At 32.0% G+C, this 20,396-nt stretch overlaps 4 protein-coding genes across 6 annotated transcripts; 3 read left to right on the top strand and 1 right to left on the bottom strand.

The window, feature by feature from the left end:
- Positions 1-1,044: 1,044 nt before the first annotated feature.
- LOC105783519 (copper transport protein CCH) lies at positions 1,045-1,788 on the top strand. The gene is made up of 3 exons (XM_012609020.2): positions 1,045-1,300; positions 1,383-1,458; positions 1,566-1,788. The coding sequence occupies exons 1-3, from the start codon at positions 1,292-1,294 to the stop codon at positions 1,691-1,693; spliced, it is 213 nt and encodes a 70-aa protein (XP_012464474.1). The 5' UTR covers positions 1,045-1,291; the 3' UTR covers positions 1,694-1,788.
- LOC105783518 (protein EARLY RESPONSIVE TO DEHYDRATION 15) lies at positions 1,770-2,520 on the bottom strand. Its single transcript, XM_012609019.2, has 2 exons — positions 2,165-2,520; positions 1,770-2,090 (listed from the first exon to the last, which is right to left on the bottom strand). The coding sequence occupies exons 1-2, from the start codon at positions 2,436-2,438 to the stop codon at positions 1,942-1,944; spliced, it is 423 nt and encodes a 140-aa protein (XP_012464473.1). The 5' UTR covers positions 2,439-2,520; the 3' UTR covers positions 1,770-1,941.
- An 8,105-nt stretch (positions 2,521-10,625) lies between these two features.
- On the top strand, positions 10,626-13,173 carry LOC105783205 (xanthoxin dehydrogenase). The gene is made up of 2 exons (XM_052626713.1): positions 10,626-10,949; positions 12,198-13,173. The coding sequence occupies exons 1-2, from the start codon at positions 10,900-10,902 to the stop codon at positions 12,994-12,996; spliced, it is 849 nt and encodes a 282-aa protein (XP_052482673.1). The 5' UTR covers positions 10,626-10,899; the 3' UTR covers positions 12,997-13,173.
- Positions 13,174-13,929: 756 nt separating this feature from the next.
- On the top strand, positions 13,930-20,244 carry LOC105782524 (crossover junction endonuclease MUS81). 3 transcript variants are annotated; one of them, XM_052626170.1, is made up of 16 exons: positions 13,930-14,326; positions 14,522-14,610; positions 14,713-14,791; positions 15,228-15,314; positions 15,417-15,542; positions 15,703-15,934; positions 16,175-16,307; positions 16,413-16,513; positions 16,965-17,098; positions 17,196-17,253; positions 17,499-17,657; positions 18,316-18,395; positions 18,575-18,646; positions 18,755-18,812; positions 19,479-19,565; positions 19,986-20,244. In XM_052626170.1, exons 1-16 carry the CDS (start codon positions 14,133-14,135, stop codon positions 20,085-20,087), a joined length of 1,791 nt encoding a protein of 596 aa, XP_052482130.1. In that variant the 5' UTR covers positions 13,930-14,132; the 3' UTR covers positions 20,088-20,244. The 3 variants fall into 3 exon arrangements, with proteins under 3 accessions (XP_052482130.1, XP_052482129.1, XP_012462769.1); XM_052626169.1 differs by having other exon boundaries at positions 18,575-18,812; positions 19,989-20,244; XM_012607315.2 differs by having other exon boundaries at positions 13,932-14,326; positions 18,575-18,812.
- The last annotated feature ends 152 nt before the right edge of the window (positions 20,245-20,396 follow it).

The following is a 20,396-nucleotide window of genomic DNA, read 5'->3' as shown; positions in this document are numbered from 1 at the left end:
ATTCAACCTCCAATATTTAAAGTTCGAATTTGACCTGACCCATTCTTTTCCAAATTTATAATATATTAACTTTTCTTTTCTTTTATATGTTAAGTACTAAATATAGTAGTATAGTATTGTAAAGTAAATATATAACAATATATTAAGTTAATCATGTTTCAAGTTTTAATAAAAAATATTAATGGTAGTCAAATATATAATTATTAAATATCAAATAAAAATAATTATATTTTTAAGCTTAATGGATTTAGATTATTCATTTACAAATATAAATGAATTTTAATAAATTAAAGTTAATATTTCAAATTGGTCCGAACATATGTTCGTTAGGATAAATTACACAAAAAGTCACTAAACAATTATTAATTTTATGTTTCGGTCATTTAAATTACTAGGCTGTTAAAATCATTGTTTTTCTATTAACACTACTCGCACCAATCAAAAGTTTTCCTTTCCCTTTTCTTCTATAGTTATTTTTTGTAATGACACAGAACATCTCAAATCTGTGAATCAAAATCCAAACGGTTTTTTTCACCGATCTCTGAAATTAATCAACAAATTGACTTGGGTATAAAGTATATTCCACTACTCGTCAGTAGATACTCCACCATATTTTAAAAAGATATAATTTAACAACTCAATGACTTAAATGGTTCAAAAACTTAAATGACAACTTTTGAATAATTTAATGACAAATTTATAACTTCTTAAAATTAAATAACCAAAACATAAATTAATTAACATTTTTTTTTGGTAGATAAAGAATCTAAATACATATAGTCACAACAGGAATTATATCTAACACCAACAATGTCTTGTAGAATCTCCATCTCGACCATCTTAAGAAGAAATCATAAATTCTCAAATTAAGAGAAACATTTTTCCTAAAGCTACCATGATATCTGCAACCATATTTACTATGCGTAGAGTAAACATTACCTTCACACACGCCAATCCTTTACTAACATCCATGAGACGAGAAAAGAATCCTAGAAACATCTAATGCTCTCTAGCTATACAATATATTGGCAACCAGATGTGCGGTGGCTCCTCTCTTACAAAAGTCAACAAATTATTGGAATAAATGCAAATCTTCACATATGAAAGCACCTTTTAACAAAAGCAAAAAGTAAAAACAAAAAAAAAAACTAAAGTTCCCCCATTAATCACGTAAAGAATCCAATACCTTCACTTAACAGTGTATATATTTATATGCTCCAAGGCTACCCCTTTACCAAACAATAAAAATCTCACATTTGTTTCTTCAAGTTTCCTTCTTTCATTTGCATCAATGGCCAATGTAAGTAACCCTTTTGCTTCTTCCTTTTTTATATTATCTTATCATAGACAGCTAAATTCAGGTTCCTATCTTTGTATTATAGGTAGTGGAATTGAAAGTGGGCTTGCATTGTGACGAATGTATCAAGAAAATCCTCAAAGCTATCAAGAAAATAGAGGGTAATAATCATCTTCTTCAGGAATTACCTGTTTTGATTAGGGTAAATTACACTATAAACAAAGACATACTATAATTTACCTTTTGATTGGGGAAAATTTGATTGCAGATATTGAAACTTACAACGTTGATACTAAGCTGAACAAGGTTATAGTGACAGGCAATGTTACCAACGATGAAGTCATTCGTGTTCTTCAAAAAATCGGCAAACAAGCAACCACTTGGGAATCTGATTAATTTCACAATTTTGGCTTTTCTTTTGATTGATTTTGGGTTCAAAATCTACTGTAATAGCTAGAATAAAACAAAATCATTATTTTTTTTTGGGTGAAGTTAATTTTCATTTATTGCGAAATTTAAAAAGTTCACAGACTGGGATCTAAAGGAAGAGAGATCTCTGTACCTAATATATTACAAATCAATAAGAGAAAAGAAGTTAAAAAGCTTAAAATGAGACCTCCCATGTCAACTCAGTACGAGTTGATTTACCTTGGTTGGTGAATAGTCCTTGGACTCACTTTAACATTCACAATCTTGGGTGCTTTTTCGATAAACCTCGGTGACTCAGTCACAACTCGGTCCTTCCGCCACTTCGATGTCCCAAACGGTACCAATTTCTTTTCCTTTTCCTCCGCTGCAAAAAAAAAAAAAAAAAGTTTCGAGTATATACTTAATTTCGTCGGGTGTGAGTTGAATTCAGTCACTTACGTCTTGGGTCGAGTAAAACGTCGTCGTATTGCTCAAATATGTCATCGAGGTCGTCGGGGAAGAGAGGATCATCGTCGTCGTCAGAAACGTCGTCGTTTTCGGGATCGTGGAAGCGTTCTTGAAGCCAGTAGTCGCGGAAGCAAGGGGATGATTGGACGAGAGCCCACCATTGATCAGAGAAATCCTTGACCATCCGATATGCTAATGGAATGAACAATGGAGCGTTGGGATTCAGAGTTGAGGATAATGATGATCGCTGTGGAAGAATCTCCATTTCAACTAAAAAAAGCTTTCAGTAAATTAAGAGAAAAGAAAGTCGGGAAAGTGCTTTGCAAAGATGAGGATAAGATCCCACATACATTCACTCAATATATAACGGAGAGTTCGCTAAGTAGACACGGATTAGTTTATTATTACATTCTTGACACTATTTTTTTAATTTTTTGGTAAATTATATCTAAGGTGACTAAACTATTAATAAGTTTATGTTTTTGTCACTCAACTTCAAAAAGTTATAAAATAGTCACTAAACTATTTGAAAGTTTTCATTTAAGTCACCGGGCTGTTAAAATCCTGTCGTATTGCCTTCTTTGCTCGCACTTCTCGCATCGATCAATCCCTTCTCTTCTACAATTCAGTTTCTTTTTTCATTAAATAGTTTTGAACGCCACGAATTTACGAATCAAAATCCAAACAACTTTTTTCTCTGATCTCTGATACTGAACGTCAGATCAACTTGGATCTAAGATATGTTCTTCTACTCATCAATGAGTACTGATCCACCATACTAGTTGTCAAATCATCGCTTAGAACTTGCTAGTAAGGCTTTTTTTAAAAACAAAAACTTAATAATCTTGTGAGTTAAATAAAAATTTTCAAATAGTTCAGTGACTTAAATAAAACTTTCTTATAATTTCAAAACCATATTATAACTTTTTGAAGTTGAGTGAATAACACATAAATTTACTAATAATTTAATAATTTACTCTTTTTTTTATATTTTAGACAAGAGAACAAAATAATCTGAATTCAACAAGTTTGGACTAAGATGAGACAGGACATGATTTATGTTTGATATAATATGACAGGTTTTAATTAAGAATTTTGAGGTGGAATCTAGGATTGACTTAGATCAAACCTACACTATGATAAATTTACTAAAGTACTAATCTTTTAATTTTATAAATACTTTATATACTTTAATTAGAATTTTTAAATTTCTATAAGCCTTTATTATTTTAATTATTTTATATATTTTAGTTAGATTTTTTATAAGATTTTATAATGTACATTTTATTTAATCTTATCAAATTTAATATAACATAAAAAATTGTGTAATGTTTTTGGATAGAGCAGATTGGAGTCGAGTCAAATTGGATATTAAAGTTTCAAATAAATTCAAATCCAAGACTGGACCGGAATGAAAAGTATAAAAAAATGGGTTGGATTCAAGCTAGGCAAAAACCTCACCTTACCCCCATTGACATCTCTAATGTTAATTTTTTTTTCATTATTTTTAAAACAAAAGGAGGCTAAGCCTTATACATTATTATAAAAGTTCAATATAATTTCATTTATGGTAATCCGCAGTATTGGGGGATTCTGTTGTATGCTCAATGAGTGCACAAAAAGTTTTACCTTTTATCAATATTTTTAATTTATACCAAAATATCTAACTTATATCAATATCAAAATTTGAAAAAAAAAATTTAAGATTTTTTGGTAAAAAATTAAATACTTGTGTGTGTGCTTCAAATGCACGAGAGAATTCTCGCATATTATCAATGAACAAAATACTTCCCACCCTTGTTGGTGACTCTCCAAAGAAACATAAGCCATAGCATGTTCTAGTCCTTAAATTGGTTGTAAAAAATAGAACGTCGATAATGGTAAGAAAAGAAAGAAAAATAGAACATATAGATTTTACGTTGAAACCCTTTTGGAAAAAAAACCACAGGTAGAGGAGAAGAAAATTTACTATGTCGAATTCGAATGATTCAAGAGGAGAGACGACTATGTCTATTTATAAGTTTGCAAAACCATATTCTAATCAAAGTCAAATAGAAGTAATGCAGTAAGGTTAAAACACCTTATTCTAATCAACATCAAATAAAGGAAGCATACTTCTATACGGATTTCCCTTCTGCAGCCTGTACCATAGATCCCCTTTTCTTGACACTTGTATTTTTATTTAACAAGAATTTAGGTCATATATCTTTAACATTGGTGAAGTAATTAACAACAAAATTTGCTTCCATATATATATATATGATTTACGTGCACCTCCCATTGTCATTGGCATAACTCCTTGATACTTCTCACTAGTGCCAAATAATTAACTTCTTTCTCTTTGTTGTTTATCAATCAAACAATAAGCATGTTAACACTTTCTAAAATAACTTTCCTATAACCTTCAAATGGACTCCCAATTTCATCACAAAAACTTTGTTATGTGGTTGACAACATGTCTCCCATTGCACAAGCGCAAGCTTTCTCCTATTAGATGAAGACTCATATGAAATTCTGAGATATTTTTTTAATTTCATCACAAACCCCTACAAGTATTATCACTGACTACATGAAATAGTTGGGAATTGTCATAAGTATCGATTTAACAAGTGTGACTCGTCTTGCCATAGATAATAGTCTTATGTCTCACCGGTTTAGTTTACTTTTAACTTTATCAATCATAAACAACTAAATTGATAGGTGGCAACAAATAGATAGATTTCAAGTTGCTGAAAATGTTTAGAATATGAATATGAAATTTAAACAAACAATTAGGAAGATTGAAAATAAAATAGATTTGAAAATGAGACTAAAACAAGAGCAGATAGATTTAGCCAATGTTTGATGGATTTTTGAAGGAGAAAAGTCAAATATTGTTTTCCAAAAAATACATAGAGATGAAAGATGGAAGGATGATAAAAATGATTATGGCAAGATGAGGAAGAAAGATATCCAATAGAACCCTTTGAAGAACAAGCTTTAATAAACTCCACTAATGGCTTTAATCGACCCTTCAAGCTAGATGACTTGGAAAATCAAAAGGTGAAGAACTCCTACCAAAAATATCGGAGAAGATTAAGTTGAAAATGTTAGCTTGGAAGGATCAACTTGAGAACACCGATAGGGAAGTTGAATAAGCCTTTGAGATGTTGAAGTGGAAGTAATAAAAAATATGCAACAAAGAACACAAGGATTTATAGTGGTTCGACCCCAATTGCCTACTCCACTACCTTAGCTTACCACAACTAAGAATTTTCCCAAATTCACTAATTTGACAACCTTTGAGGATAAGGTTTAAGCTTACAATCTCTCCTAAGATTTATGCCCCAAAACCTTAAGATACTACTCGCTTAAGGTTTCTACCCAAACCTTAAGAATAAACCCTCTCTCAAAGAGAAACAAATAAGCAAACAAAGAAACAATCCTTACAAGATTAGGATGTTTTCCAATTAAGCACAAATATAAAGAAGAATACTTGAGCTAAATGAATACAATGAAAGCTCACAAGTATTTACAAGAAAATGTATGAAAGAATTAAGCTCTAGGTTGTTTTGATTGATCTTTAAGTTTTACAAATGTCTCTTGTTGTTGCTAAACCTTTGGAAGATGGTATTTATACCCTCTAATTGATTTCCAACTATTGTGGTTGTTGTAGAAGTGAATGTAGCCGTTGGGGATGAAATACTAGGTCATTAACTTCACCTGCAACAACGAGTATTGATACATACTAAAAGTGTATCGATATTTTTTGTAATTAATACTGATTTCAGTGACCGTTGGAGAAGAAATATCGATGCCTTAGGAAATATATCGATACTTTGATAAAAGCATCGATACTGGATCGATACCTACCAGGGTTTAAAAATGGCAGAATGTCAATTTGGTATCAATTATCAGAAGGGTATTGATATCTTCTAAAATATCGATACTTAGACAAAAAGTATTAATACTTTTTGTCCTAGAGCAATTCTAATTTGTTTAAAAATGGTTAAAACATATTTGAAAATGTTTGACTCAATTGAAACCATTTCAACTTGATTTTTATGAAACTTCTCAACTTTAATTTTATTCAAAAACATTTTAATTTGTTATATCAAACCATATTATCTAATAAGGCTTAGTTTAACAGAAAACTCTTCTAAAAATACAAGAAAAAATTTCTTACGAAGGAGAAGAACTCAAAGGGTACTTTTATTAAAATTAAAGTTAGGTCCTTCTATGGTGGGTGGTTACCCCTTTTTATACAAGGAGTGAGCTGAAAAAAGAAAAACAAATCCCTCAAATGTAGCCTAAAAATTTGGATGGCTAAGAAAAAAAATCTCTGAAAACTAGCCTAAAAATGTAGACAGCCAAGGAAGGTGGCTCTTACTTCCTAAGAAACTTAAAGGAATAATGAAAAGATAAGTGAATTTGGTCAGCTTTATGATAGTTGTGTATGGACCAAATTTTACAAGAAAACAAATTAACTTGGCTTAAAAATAAACTTTTTAATTGAGCCATTGACAAATTAGGCAAAAAAATAAAACAACTAAGTCTTCAAGTGATTCAAATGAACTTCAAATGGGCTTGATCTTCAATTGGGATTGTCCCCTTCACAACTTAGGCTCTTGCAAACTTATTAACATTGCTTAACGTTAAGCAATGGTCGTCGCGACGAGATTTGGATTTCTAGCCACGATGTGACGAGGAACCCCATCGTCACAATAAGGCAAGTTAGTGTGTTATGTTGCAACGAGGAACCCCCTCACGTCGCGACGTCAAGTTGAAATTTTGGAAATGTTGCAATTTGGTCCTAGTTCAATGTTGAGTTAACTTAGAGCATACATAGGCTCGTATAAGACCCGAGAAAAGTTGTGTAATGTGAATATGAACTGAAATGGTTATGTTTGTATGATTTATGTTTTGCATTGAATGTTATTCGTTCGTAGTTACTCCGGCAACGACTGTAGCATTTCGTAACTCGGACCCGAGGATCGGGTTGGAGGGGGGTTTTACAAACACCTTCCATTTATGTTCATGTTGGGGATCCCAACTAAAAACTCATCATAAGTTGACTGATCTTCTATACTTGAAAAACAACAGCTTCGATGAATTTAAGAGAATAAAATTTACTCTATCCATGCATGTATCATAAAAAAATACTGCTAGTGACTCTTTTTTTTTTTTTTATGAAAAATACTTATTAAGTGTTTGCTCAGATCATATACTTGTTGAAATCTGAAATGCTCTTTGATTTTGCTAACCTTACTTGCACCATTATTGAGCAAAAAGAATATTTTGTTCTCATTTGTTTTATGCCCTAAAAAATATGCAAAATGATCCAGGATACCTTCAAGCATTCTAGCTTGTGTCAAGTCATCCCTACCAAAAAAAAAAAAAAGGTGTGATATATTTTGGCACTCTATAGACATTGGAATAGATTCTAAGATCCCCTCCACAATCGCTTTACGGATACTATGCCCAACTTGCTTCATGCCAAGTACGAGAAGGTATGGTGACGGGGTTAATTCCTCAATTAGTGCACCATTCCACACAATCTACATCGAAATCGTGGTGATACATTGCAAAATAACCTGCCTAATAGTTTGAGGGATGCCCACTTTAACAAGTGTATCAGCAATATGCTTTTTTATTTCTCTCTACAGGTCCTCATAGAATGTATTACCTCTTGTGTAATAAAAATATTATCCGTAATACTTCTTCCTACAACAAAGCTTACCTAATTAGAGGCAATCAATAGCACCCTAATTATCTTCTATTACGTAAGCTAATGTGGATCACTAGTGTAAAAAATGAAGTTAGGTAAAATGTTTAACTTGTAAAGTTGACATTGAAATAATGAGTGGAACTAGGAAATTTCTTTTGTGAAAGAGATGTACTACTTTTCCAAACCCAATGTTAAAGAATGTGTAATATGTGGCAAATGAGGAGGGCAGTAATGGAATTAACCAAATATTGCTACATCTCTACGAAAAGAAAAGAAAAAGTGAAGCTTGAATGTTGACGTGTGAAGTTGGGTGAGAGGAAAGTTCTTTAAGCTAAAAAAAGAAATGGCTTTTTTATTTTTTTAATCTAAATTATAAAATATATTAAAATATACTCTTCAGATATTTAAAATTTAATTTTCGTACTTTTATTTTAAGAATTTAGTCCTATTTTTGAATTTAAAATTTCTGATACAGTTATTTATATCATTAAATTCTTTTGTTAAATTAAATCGGCATAACATTTTAAAATAAAAAAAACTCGCTTAGCATCTATGTAATAAAAAAATGGTATTGTAATAGATTTGAATTTAACAAAAAAATATTAATAGTGTTTACAACTCGTAAAAGTTAAATCAATATTTTAATCAAAATAAAGTATTTGGGCTAATCAATGATATTGTAAAAGTCGTGGTACCAAATTTTGTCAAAATACTACTCTTAAAAGTTATATCAACGTTTTAATCAAAATAAAGTATTTGAGCTAATCAATGACACTGTAAAAGTTAAATTACCAAATCATGTAAAAAATATAACTCTTAAAAGTTACATCAACGTCTTAATCAAAATAAAGTATTTGAGTTAATTAATGATATTGTAAAAGTCGAGGTACCATTTTTTGTCAAAAAGTTAAAGTATAAATATTAAATCTTAAATTCGAGTGTAGTATAGAGACCAAAATATAAATTTGATCGTTATTATATAATTATAAATTTAAGTATAGCATAAAGAACAAAATTAAAATTTACCATTTTCTTATATAAAGCAAAAGAAAAAAAGTTGTGCTGAATGTTTTACATAAATATATTATTATAGGGATCAAAATTAAAATTTAACCTTTTTTTATATATGAAAAATAAAATGACCCATTAAGTCAAGAAAGGAAGGTTCTTTGGACCTTCCTCTCTATATATAGGTATATAGATTACCTTCTAAAACTAACAAAGTAGTATATTTGATTGCTACTAATTTTTTTAAAATTAATCCATTATTTTATAGGATATTTTTAATATGGTATTTGTGTTTTGGAAAAAAATCACATATTTTGGTACTTAAAGATAACGATGTTATTTTTTAATTTTTAATTCAGTTTTAGGATTTTTTGATGAAAGTTAATTGCTAAAATTTTTAGGTTTGATTTTTTTAATTTTGTTAATAGAATAAATTTAGTGTTAATTGTGAATTTTTTAATTTTTAAATACAATTTGATGATTGTGAATTTTTTTGAGTTTTAGGACTGATTTGATGAGAATTAATTATTAATTTTATATGTTAATTATGAAATTTTGTCAAAGCAATCCTAAAATTCAATTATGGCAAAAATGATTTATAAAAGTTAACTTTCTAAAATTATGGAAAAATTATATTATTTATAAGAAGTATTATGAAAGTTATTGGACATTTTATAAAAAAAAAACTTTATATTATTTTTTACTTAATTTATGTATTATAAAAAGAGCTATAATTTAGCACAATTCTTTCTCTAAATTAAGTTTATATAAGTTTTTATAATCAAAGCTATAGACTATTTGCACCGTGAACCCAAATATTATACGGTAGCTGCTAATTATGCAAAATAAAATGTTTTCTTGCAGTATATCGTGAGATATGATACCGTTTGGAAGAATGAAGCCAGATAGAAGCACCAAAGACGGTTCATGAACTCTTTAATTTGAGACGTTTAAAGTTTTGAAATGTTGTTGAGAGGGCATTTTTTCATATTGACATCACCTTAGTATAGCATGTTACATACTTTATAACTTTATTTATAGATGAAATTAGGATGATCCATATTTTGAAGAGTGCATAGAAGGAGATCTTGATAAACTTAATTTATATCAGGTGATGATGATCTCGGTCAAGGATTAAAAAATGATGATAAGGAACATATGTTAATTACTACCTTAGTGTAGTAATTGCACTTTTATTCAATTACTCTGTACTCTCCAAATAAATCGTTGGTAAAAATAAGCGTTAGCGACTTAATTAAAATTTTTGTTTTTTATGTTCTTTCATGAAGCTTATTCTTTAACCCTTTAGCTTTAATATCACTACTTAATTCAAATGGTTTACAATTTAGCTTATTCTTATGCTACCTCAAGCTGAAGTTGTTTCTCCATGAAGGGATCTATGCCTCTATTTCTCTCGTATCTGTGCATCACATCACAACAAGTTTCTTCATTGGTCAAAATTGCTTAATTTATCAGGCAGCAATGTCTACACCCTCAAATCTTTAGGAACAAGACAAGAGGTAATTATTTATATTGTTATGCGTAAAATCCTGAAAATTAGATTATATTTTATTCATTTTACTTAAATTAGATAAATGAGAAAGTTAATTTTTTTATATTAAAAATCGAGGTGATGACTGAATGATCCCCGAATGGTTGGTTGTTATCGGTGCACTGCACTCCCCACTCAATTTTGGGTTAATGCTCCTGTCATTTTCCATAAAGCAAGTGAACCTGTTTTGTGGGATTCCTTCTCCGTCTCTCATTGCCTCATTCGCATCATTTTCTATCAAAACAAACTACCCTCTCTTTTTTTATGTCCTTTCTCCATCTTTAAGCTAATTGGCTACTTAAGCTTCAGTAGTTAAGTTTTTTTAGCAAAAAATGGGGGAAAGAAGAATTAAATCCACCATTTTTTTGTTGAATTAGCAGTCACCTGCTCAAACAGTGACGCCCACAAAAGAAAGGGAAGAGGAAACTGAGAACTTATTGTTGAAGTGAAACTCCTGCCATGGCTACTAGCAGCAACAACTCCATAGATTCATCACTGTCCAGCCAAAGGTAAAACCTTGTTGCACTCTCTTTTTTCAAGCTTCTGGTTTTACAGATCCAGGTCCATGGTTTGCTGACCCTTTGTTTTTACTCTCTTTTTAACATGCATGTCTCACTGACTGTCTGGGTTTTGCTGCTCTGATGGTATAAATTTGACATTCAATTATTGGTTTTGTATGAAATATTATACATATTTTGGGGGGTAATATCCACCACATATTTGAGTATCTCTTGCTTGCTGTTTATATGTTCAGTGAGATTTGTTGCTGAATTGACAATTGTTTTCTCCCAATTTCTTAGTTTTGAACTGCTGATCTTGTAGCAGCAGACCTCTTCACTCCCTCTTTTAAAATTCAGCAAATTAGTCTCAGCAAGTTAATCCCATGAGCAAGATAATTAATCACAATTTTTGTCAATTGTACATTATTTTAATTGACAAATTTAGCCCTCGATGTTTACATATATTGTTAATTTAGTCTTGATTCTAAAAAACTTAATAAATTTAGTCTCAACATTTATACATTTATAAAAATATTGTGTGCTAAGTTTGTTAAATCATGGCCACATTGATAGGACGTGTAAATTATGGGAGCTAAAATTATTATTATAACAATCAAGTTTATGCAAAATTGACGAAAAATATTAATATCATCATTAATGGTTCTTAGTTGCTCAATTTTGAAATTGTCAAATTGCTTCAAACTTTTTAAAAGGACCAACTTGCTCAATATAGACATTGAGAGGGTTGGAGAGATCTTTTTACTGAAATTTTTTATCTCTTTGGTCCTTTTGTTTTAATTTATTAGAATTTGATACTCGTATCTTACAAAATCTATGAAGTTAGTCTAGTGATTGGTAAACACTCGAACCGTTGATTTTTACTAATTTTTTTACATATAAATGGATGAATTGCAAATTTCTAGATAGAGAGGAAGCCAGAAAATTGTCTTTTTGAGGCTAGAAATAATGAATAAAAGATTTGGGGAGTAAAGTGCACTTTTACAATTTACTAATTTGTAATTTTCTAAAAATTAAAGGGATTAATAGATAATTTTCTATTTTTTGGGGCCAAGGCCACTGCCTGCCCCTCTCCGTCACCCCTGGTCGTCTAGACTAATAATTTAGCGAGAAGGTTTAATAGTAATACCCAATTGAACTAATTTCTTATATTTCATAAAATACAAAGAATAAATTCTGAAAATTTGAAGGAGTAAACTTCCCAATTTTTGTATGTTTGGTCCCTTTGAGATTTGACAGATTAGTGGGGAAAGTGGCATTGGTCACTGGTGGAGCAACCGGCATTGGTGAGAGCATTGTGCGTCTATTTCACAAGCATGGTGCCAAAGTCTGCATTGTTGATGTGCAAGACAACCTTGGCCTCCAAGTTTGTCAATCCCTCGGCAACGGCCCTAACGTATGTTTTTTCCATTGCGACGTGACAATAGAAGAACAAGTTCGGGCCGCGGTTGACTACGCAGTTGAAAAGTTTGGTACACTCGATATCATGGTCAACAATGCCGGATTATCAGGTCCACCGTATAACGATATCCGCAACTATGACTTATCTGATTTCGAGAAAGTAATGAATGTGAATGTAAAAGGTGTTTTCCTTGGAATGAAGCATGCTGCTAGAATTATGATCCCACATGAAAAGGGTTCAATCATTTCAATCTGTAGTGTTTCAGGTGTCATCGGTGGCCTAGGACCTCATGCATATACAGGCTCTAAACATGCTGTTTTAGGCCTTACTAGGAATGTTGCATCTGAGTTAGGTAAATACGGAATAAGAGTGAATTGTGTTTCTCCGTATGCCGTTGCAACCGAATTGGCCTTTGCTCACTTGCATGAGGACGAAAGAACCAGCGATGTACGTACCGGTTTTCGTGCTTTCATCGGGAAAAACGCGAACCTGAATGGGGTGGATTTGACTGTGGAGCATGTGGCTAATGCTGTGCTGTTCTTAGCAAGTGATGATGCAGGGTATATAAGTGGAGACAATCTTATGGTTGATGGTGGGTTTACATCTTCCAATCACTCATTGCGTGTCTTTAGATGAGGATTGATGAAAATGTGAACCAAATGAGGCTCATTAGCTTAGCTGCCTAAGCCACTAGCTTTGGTTCAACTATTACCAGATTGTATCTCCCATCTATTTTCTCCTGTCAGTGGTATGTAATTTGTGACAAAAAAAAACTTCTAATATAATTTTAATTATATTAAATATTTTTATAAATATTTAATATCTATATATAAAATATCATATGCTTTAATACAACTATCCAAGATTTTAAAATTACACTTTCCAATTCTTACGATGACGTGACACTCTGAAATTATGTAATATCACCTCTTATTTTTTCTTTAAAAATATTTTTTATTTATTTCTTTTGGATTTTATATCAAAATATTAAATTATTATGTGATGGTGTCGCACAATATGAGTGTCACAGTCATCACATCTTGATATAAACCAAGTTTATGACTGATAAGGGCAAAAAAGTTTAGGGACCAAGTTTGAAAAAGTTACAAAATTCAAGGACTAAATGTTATTTTATCCCATTTTTAAATATAAAAATCACAAATTTCAAAACCGAACCAAACTGGGCATACTATTGATTGAAATAAGGGATAGTTTTTCTTTTTAAATAATTTATTCAATTAAACTAAACTAGGACTTGACCGATTAGACCATCGGTTTAGATCTAAAAACCTTGGAAGTAACTTAACATAATTTTTAAATATTTACTTTATATTACCTTTTATTCAAATTTAGTATTATATAAATCACAACATATGTTTTGATTTATATGAAAAATAGTTAAAATTTTGTCAAATACTTTTTAACACGAGTTTAAACCGTAATACCCATGACCCACCCAATAGTGTATAAAAGATTACTATAAATATACAAAAATAAAAGATAAATTAAAATAAATTGGATCAGACTCAGCTTTGAATATCTGAGAAGCGTCATTTTTTCTTAAACCCAATTTTTCTTAGGCCCAAGCTGATGTTCATTTTTTCAACTACAACGCCGATCGAATAGCCCAGAAATAAGGTGGCGCGATTTTCTGCTCACTTTCAAATCTCTACTCTCCCACGCAATCCCCAATTCGAAAAACCTAATAAAATTCTCAAATTTCCCAGAAAAAACACTCATACACAACTGAGGAAAAGAAACCCAGAAAAGAGATGGAGAAAAATAGGCGAGTACTGTGTCCAGAGAATGAGGAATTAGCAAATTACTTGCTGCAAAAGAGGCAAGAGCTAGCCGATAAACCCAAAGGAATAAAAGAAAACACTGACGTGACTCTTTCAAAGGCTTACAACAACATTTGCAATGCTCAGCATCCCATCAAAACACTCAAAGATCTCAATGACATCAAGTATGTATACTCTTTTTCTTCTTCGTCTTCTTTTTTTCATATGATCATTTGCAGTTTTTTAAAGAAATTAAAATTGATTTCTTTGGGTTGTTTCTTTTTTCCTGGTGTGGGTTTTGGGTGTTTTTCAAAATCAGTACTTGAAATAGTTGGTTTGGTTATTTCATCACGGTAACCCTTGTTCTTTTTTGTGGATAGAGGTGTTGGGAAATGGATTCTAGTGCTTATGCGTGGCTATTTCGATAGTGGTTCAGGAAGTTCAGAATCAGAAGAGATAACTAGAAAGGGTACATGTAATTCTGTATTTTTTTTTCTTCTTTTAGTGTTTTGGTCCACTTGAATTGTTCAATTTTCTTCCTTTTTTCAGTTCTCATTTGATGCATGTTTAGGTAAAAATACTAAAGGAAACAGACGTTATTTGCCCCAAAAGAACTCAGTGGCATATGCGTTGTTGATTACATTATACAGGTATTTATTTGGTAAAAGTATTAGGGAGGCCCTAGTTAGATTGTATTTTACTTTCTCTACTAAAAAAATGTGCAAATTAGTTGCTGCTTTAAATCAAAGAGTAAATTGATCTTTTTTGTTAAAAAATTTCATCCATTTATATTGTTAAAACCTGGCGTGGTTGACGGAATAACCAAAAAGTGACACTTGGTGTGCCCATTGTTCCTTATGTTGATGTATAGAGACCAGTTTTTAACAATAGAAATGAATGAAAATTTTAATAGTAGAAAATGGATGAAATTTTTAACAGAAGGACCAGTTTGCTCCTTGATTTAATGTATGGGGACTAATTTGCCCATTTTTTGAGTAGAAGGGGCAAAATACAATCTGACTTCTAGTACAGGTGTTTTTTACTATATAGATTTTGACTTATGGGATGGATATGCCTTGTCTTTAGGGAGACTGCAGATGGGAATGAATTTATGCATAAGCAAGATCTTATTGATGCTGCCGAAGCAAGTGGGCTTTCACGAGCGCCAATTGTGTATGTTGATTTTTGAAATTTATTTGAAATTTTGCTTCTCAATACTTTTAGCAATTTTGGAGCTTGATTGGTGGTTTAAAAACTGGATTTATATGTTCTTAGGCCTGAGAAAGGAAAAGGGAAATCCAGCCAATTTGGAAGTTCTTCTAGGGACTGGTATAGTGGATGGAGCTGCATGTCAATGCTGATAAAGAAGGGATTGGTTGTGAAATCAAGTTGTCCAGCAAAGTATGAATTTTATTTGTTTATTTTTATTTTTATTTTTATTTTTTTTGTCGTTCTGAATGATGCATGAACCTTTTTGCTTTTAACATATTCTAAACTCTGTTTGGTTGGCCACACGTGATTGCTTTGTTTTTTGTATGAAATGCAAACTTCCTTTTTGCAGATATATGCTAACGCCAGAAGGCAAGGAAGCAGCACGTGAATGTCTCATGAAATCTAAAATGGAAGATCCCCTTGAAAATTTGGTTGATGTGGAAAGGCTTTCTCAACCAGACACACAGGATGCATTTGTTCAGGACTTATGTCATTCTGATTCGGATATAGAAGAGATAAATGAAAGAGCTGCTTTTAAGAGGAAAACATCCATTGATGTTCCACTTGATTGTCTTGAAAGGGTATCTGCCAACTCAGATGCTTGTAGATTCTGATTGAAATTCAGTTGATTTACTAAGACTTACAGTTATCATTTCAAGTGTCAGCGTCTTAGACCATGAAGCATCATTAGTTATCTGTGGAAATTACTGCAAATGGAAATCTATGTTCACTCCTTGTGCTCCTGAACTTCCTAGCATGTACATGAATTCTGTTCTCATAGAGTTTTTGTCCCCCCTGATCTTTTGATTTCCGTTTTGTAGTGTACTCGCATGGGGTACTTAAAGGAACAAGTTTTGTCTGCTTTTGCTGAGGTCTCTGAAACTTCCAAGAACAAGGAGATTTCTTCACTTTGGCCAGCGGTCTTGTGTCGCCTTCGAGAAGATCAAGTTTATGGTTAGCTGCTGACCCTTTGAATATTACTCGATAAATAATATAGTGATAATCAATTTCGTCTTTGAAAATTGTGGAACATGATATGATTCTTCTTTAAATGCTCAGGGCAAGAAGCTCATAATGGAGTGCAAAGTATTTGGATGCAATCAAGTAAAAATGGTGGAGATATGCCGAACTTGTGTACGATGAGAGCCTGTTCTTCCTCTGTATGTGAATTACAATTCATTCTTGCACCTGTTTCTCAGATATGTTATGATGAGGTCTCAAAACACTGAGCAAAATTTGTCCTAGAAGGAACAATACTGAAAAATGGGAGAGGAAAAAGAAAATTATTTTGATTAGATAGGTTGCTTGTAATAAGTAGTTCTTCCTTATGATGTGCAAGAGCCGAAAGATGATAGTTTCCCATAAAAGATCCACTCAAATTCAAAGAGTTCAGACTGTGTTAAGATGCGTGTGCTTTTTATTTTTTGTATGCTTAGCAAGTAATATTAAAGGAAAGGAAAGGAAAGATAAAAATGAGGTGCTACTAGTATCAAATGATTGCTTGCTCTCGAAATTTCTTAACGTCGATGTAGTTTGTTCGTCTGTAGTTCCAGTTACTGTGTTCCCTGTCATCCTGAGTTCTCTTTATAACTTGCTTGATTACCTATGCAGAGACCAAGTTCAGATGGTCTGACAGCAGATATGAATGTCTTAAGTGTTCCACCTCTGAGCTTCGGGGAGAAATTCGAGGATACATATGAAGTAATCTTAATATTAGATGATCGAGAGCAATTTACCAGTCAAGGGTTAGTACGCCATATCATTGTCTTTTTAGTGGATGTGAACTTACAAGTTTCAACTTCTGGGGAAGTGAGTGATGTTAATGTCTCTTGTGGTTAACAGTGCGCGCTCCAAGAAAATGTTAGAGAAGATTTGCTCAGAATTCAAAATTAAAATAGATGTGAGCTTTTATTTCCTTTTTATATCCCTTACTTTCATCTTAATTTTGTAATAAATTGAAGTGAGCAATTCGATGTTAATATTTAAAATTATGCATGTCAGTATTTTTGTTATTAAAAAGCCTGAGTTCTACTAGAATTCTCGATAAACTATTCCTCGCAGTTGAGATATGAATTCTTATTTATTTGCCGGTTTCACCACATGATATATTAAAATACAGTTATTTACACAGTGGCTGTTCTCCAGGTTAGAAGGTTGCCTATTGGAGATGGAATTTGGATAGCTCGCCATAAACATATTTCCAGCGAATATGTTCTAGACTTTATTGTTGAGAGGAAGAAAGTTGCTGATTTACGGTCTTCAATACGGGATAACCGCTACAAGGACCAAAAACTAAGGCTTCTGGTATTCATATTTAAATTCAATATTTCATGATTTCTGTTTTCATAATTAATGGTGATGTTTCTTGCTTGAATTTCACCAATTAGAAATGTTCATGTTGTTTTCTATTGTTAAATACATGTAGGTTTGTTTTGATTTGGATTTATCATCTGTTCCATCTTTATCGGCTCGTGTAGTATGTTTCTTTATGTTGTGCAAATTTCTTGACATATTGTTGTTCTAGCAACTTGGTGCATGTCTACCACATGGTCTTTTTTCATCCAAGTATTGAAACTTTTAAATTGTTTAAGGGTTACTAGTTAGACTGGCCTTTTATGGGCTAAATTGAATAAATAAGAAAATGTGGATAAAAATAAGAAAGTATTAAGTGATTATTGATTCCTCAAATTTTCTTTTCACCCTTGGTTTTCAACATAGAGAATTTTTAATATTGTGGTTGTTTGTGCTTATGATATTCACAACAAACATTCATAGCTACAAATTTACATAATCCAGTTTCTCCTTTTCTTGTTTAAGCTTTGTGTTTCTAGTTTCGAATACATATATATATATATATATATATATATATATATATAGACATACATATAGAGTGGCTGTGAGTTTCGGTTTCAACTTAAAAAAAATGCCATCATGACATTTTTTTCCCTTTGCATTTTCTAAGAGATCTGGACTAAAGAAGCTGATATTTCTTGTGGAAGGTGATCCGAATACTTCAGAAGCTGCTGAAAGCATCAAAACAGCGTAAGATTTTTCTCTAGATATATGCTTTTAGGGATCACTTTATTCTCTTTTGCATCACAAAGGAACTATTTCCATCTTGTTATTCTCTTTGATCACAGAGATCATGCACCAACCAGAAGCCGAATGCTCGCGTGCCAAAGGCTTATATTTCTTGCCTTACACTTTTCTTATTAATTCAGGTGCTTCACAACAGAGATCCTGGAGGGGTTTGATGTTCAGAGAACAAGTGGTTTACATGATACCCTGAGGAAGTATGCGTATCTTACTCGAGCAATAGCTCAATATTATAAGCTGCATCTGCCTGAGGACCATTCTAAATTGTCTGGGGTCTGTCCTCCCTTTAATGAATTTATCAAAAGGTGCCAAGAGCTGGATAAAATGACAGTCAGTGATGTATTTTCCATTCAACTTATGCAGGTATATCTGTTCTTTCATTGACGAACGTTCATTGTTTAGTAATAATGTAAGTCTGGTCATACAACATTCAGGAACTAGCATCATCTTCTCTAATATGGTTATGTTATTCAGCAATAGATTGTGATAATCCTCTTTAGGATGTTGATCTTATGGGTAGTATTAACATCAAAGACCTGGTTTCGTTGTTCAGTTTGGATATGTAGGATTTATATGCTTACCATGAACCTAGTTCATTTGTGGGCTTAAATAATTATGCTGATGTATCACTTGAATAGGTAAAAGTGCCATGGAAGCTCTTGTATTAAGAGTTAGATTGCATTTTGCCTTCTCTACTAAAAAAAATGGGCATATTGGTCCCTGTACATTAAATCAAAGATCAAATTGGCTCTTTTTGTTAAAAATTTCATCCATTTGTACTTCTAAAGCTGGCGTGGCTGATTGAATATTCAGATAGTGACATGTTGCGTGCCACATATACCTCATGTTGATGTATAGGAACTAGTTTTTAATAGTAAAATTGGATGAAATTTTTATCAGAAGGACCAATTTGCTTTTTGATCTAACGTATAAGGGCCTCCATGATATTTTTATCCACTTGAATACCCTTTTAAGTATATAAAATATCAATGAACGACCTTGTTAACATTTTGAATAATTTAATTGCAGGTACCCCAGGTGACCGAGGAGGTTGCCATAGCCGTTGTCGATTTGTATCCAACACTAGTATCACTTGCCAATGCGTACTCTCTTCTTGTGAGTGCCCTTTTTTGTTTTTGTTTTTATTGAAATGGCTTAATACCTTTTTTGGCTCGTGTACTATAGCTAAATTATTACTTTGGTACCTCTACTATTAGAGCTAAGAAAACTGCATAAGAGTGACTTTAGTTAGTAGTTTAAAAAGTGGAATTAAGAGAAAGTGTTTGGTGCTAGTAGGGTTATAAATGTTAATCAATCATTTAGTGTTGTAAAACACTAAGGGTAACACAGTGGTCTACTTGAGCATTTGGTTTTTTTGATTGGTTATAGGTCAGTTTTTCAAACTTAACCAACCTATACTTTAACTGAATAAACCAATAAAATCGGTTAAGTCGGTTAAATCGGTTATAACTGATTTTTGTTCTTGTTATCTTTTGAGATTCACTGACATTGGTCCATTATTTGTGGTATGGAAAGGAGGGTGACGTATTTGCACAAGAGGAAATGCTTAGGAAGCAAAGTAACAACAAGGTGAGCTCTGTTGCTAGTAAGAATATTTTTCGGTTTATTTGGGGCTGAATGTATTATGTTGTATATTGTAAATCTAAATAAGTTTCGGCTTTTCTTGAATTTCAAAGTGTACTAAATAAGATTAGTCCTCCATTAATTACTTTGTTGCCATTGCTAAACTGTGTTATGTTAAGTCTCCATTAATCCTGAAATGATTGAACTGAAATTAATTGCTTCGGTTTGGGTTCTTGGTTGGGGTTTTGTTCCAAGGGTTACTGGAAAATGCCATTCCTTCTATGTTTCGGGCATGGTTTTTGGAACAAGTTCAGATTAGTTGGTTGGACCGAGAAATGATTAGGATATATTGGTTTGGAACAA

The sequence above is a fragment of the Gossypium raimondii genome, chromosome 13 (assembly GCF_025698545.1).
Source record: "Gossypium raimondii isolate GPD5lz chromosome 13, ASM2569854v1, whole genome shotgun sequence".
Classification (NCBI taxonomy): Eukaryota; Viridiplantae; Streptophyta; class Magnoliopsida; order Malvales; family Malvaceae; genus Gossypium; species Gossypium raimondii.
Note: the sequence above shows the minus strand (reverse complement) of the source record. Positions and strands in the feature narration are given on the sequence as shown.

What these genes read in the sequence shown, in the direction of transcription:
- LOC105783519 (XM_012609020.2), top strand. An exon ending in AGCTATCAAGAAAATAGAGG is followed by an intron (nt 1,459 to 1,565) that starts GTAATAATCATC and finishes ATTTGATTGCAG; the next exon opens with ATATTGAAACTTACAACGTT.
- LOC105783205 (XM_052626713.1), top strand. Translation starts at nt 10,900, where the DNA reads ATGGCTACTAGCAGCAACAACTCCATAGATTCATCACTGTCCAGCCAA. An exon ending in TCATCACTGTCCAGCCAAAG is followed by an intron (nt 10,950 to 12,197) that starts GTAAAACCTTGT and finishes GAGATTTGACAG; the next exon opens with ATTAGTGGGGAAAGTGGCAT.
- LOC105782524 (XM_012607315.2), top strand. Translation starts at nt 14,133, where the DNA reads ATGGAGAAAAATAGGCGAGTACTGTGTCCAGAGAATGAGGAATTAGCA. An exon ending in CTTTCACGAGCGCCAATTGT is followed by an intron (nt 15,315 to 15,416) that starts GTATGTTGATTT and finishes ATATGTTCTTAG; the next exon opens with GCCTGAGAAAGGAAAAGGGA. An exon ending in ACCAAAAACTAAGGCTTCTG is followed by an intron (nt 17,658 to 18,315) that starts GTATTCATATTT and finishes GCATTTTCTAAG; the next exon opens with AGATCTGGACTAAAGAAGCT.
- LOC105783518 (XM_012609019.2), bottom strand. Translation starts at nt 2,438, where the DNA reads ATGGAGATTCTTCCACAGCGATCATCATTATCCTCAACTCTGAATCCC. An exon ending in CGTTTTACTCGACCCAAGAC is followed by an intron (nt 2,091 to 2,164) that starts GTAAGTGACTGA and finishes TTTTTTTTGCAG; the next exon opens with CGGAGGAAAAGGAAAAGAAA.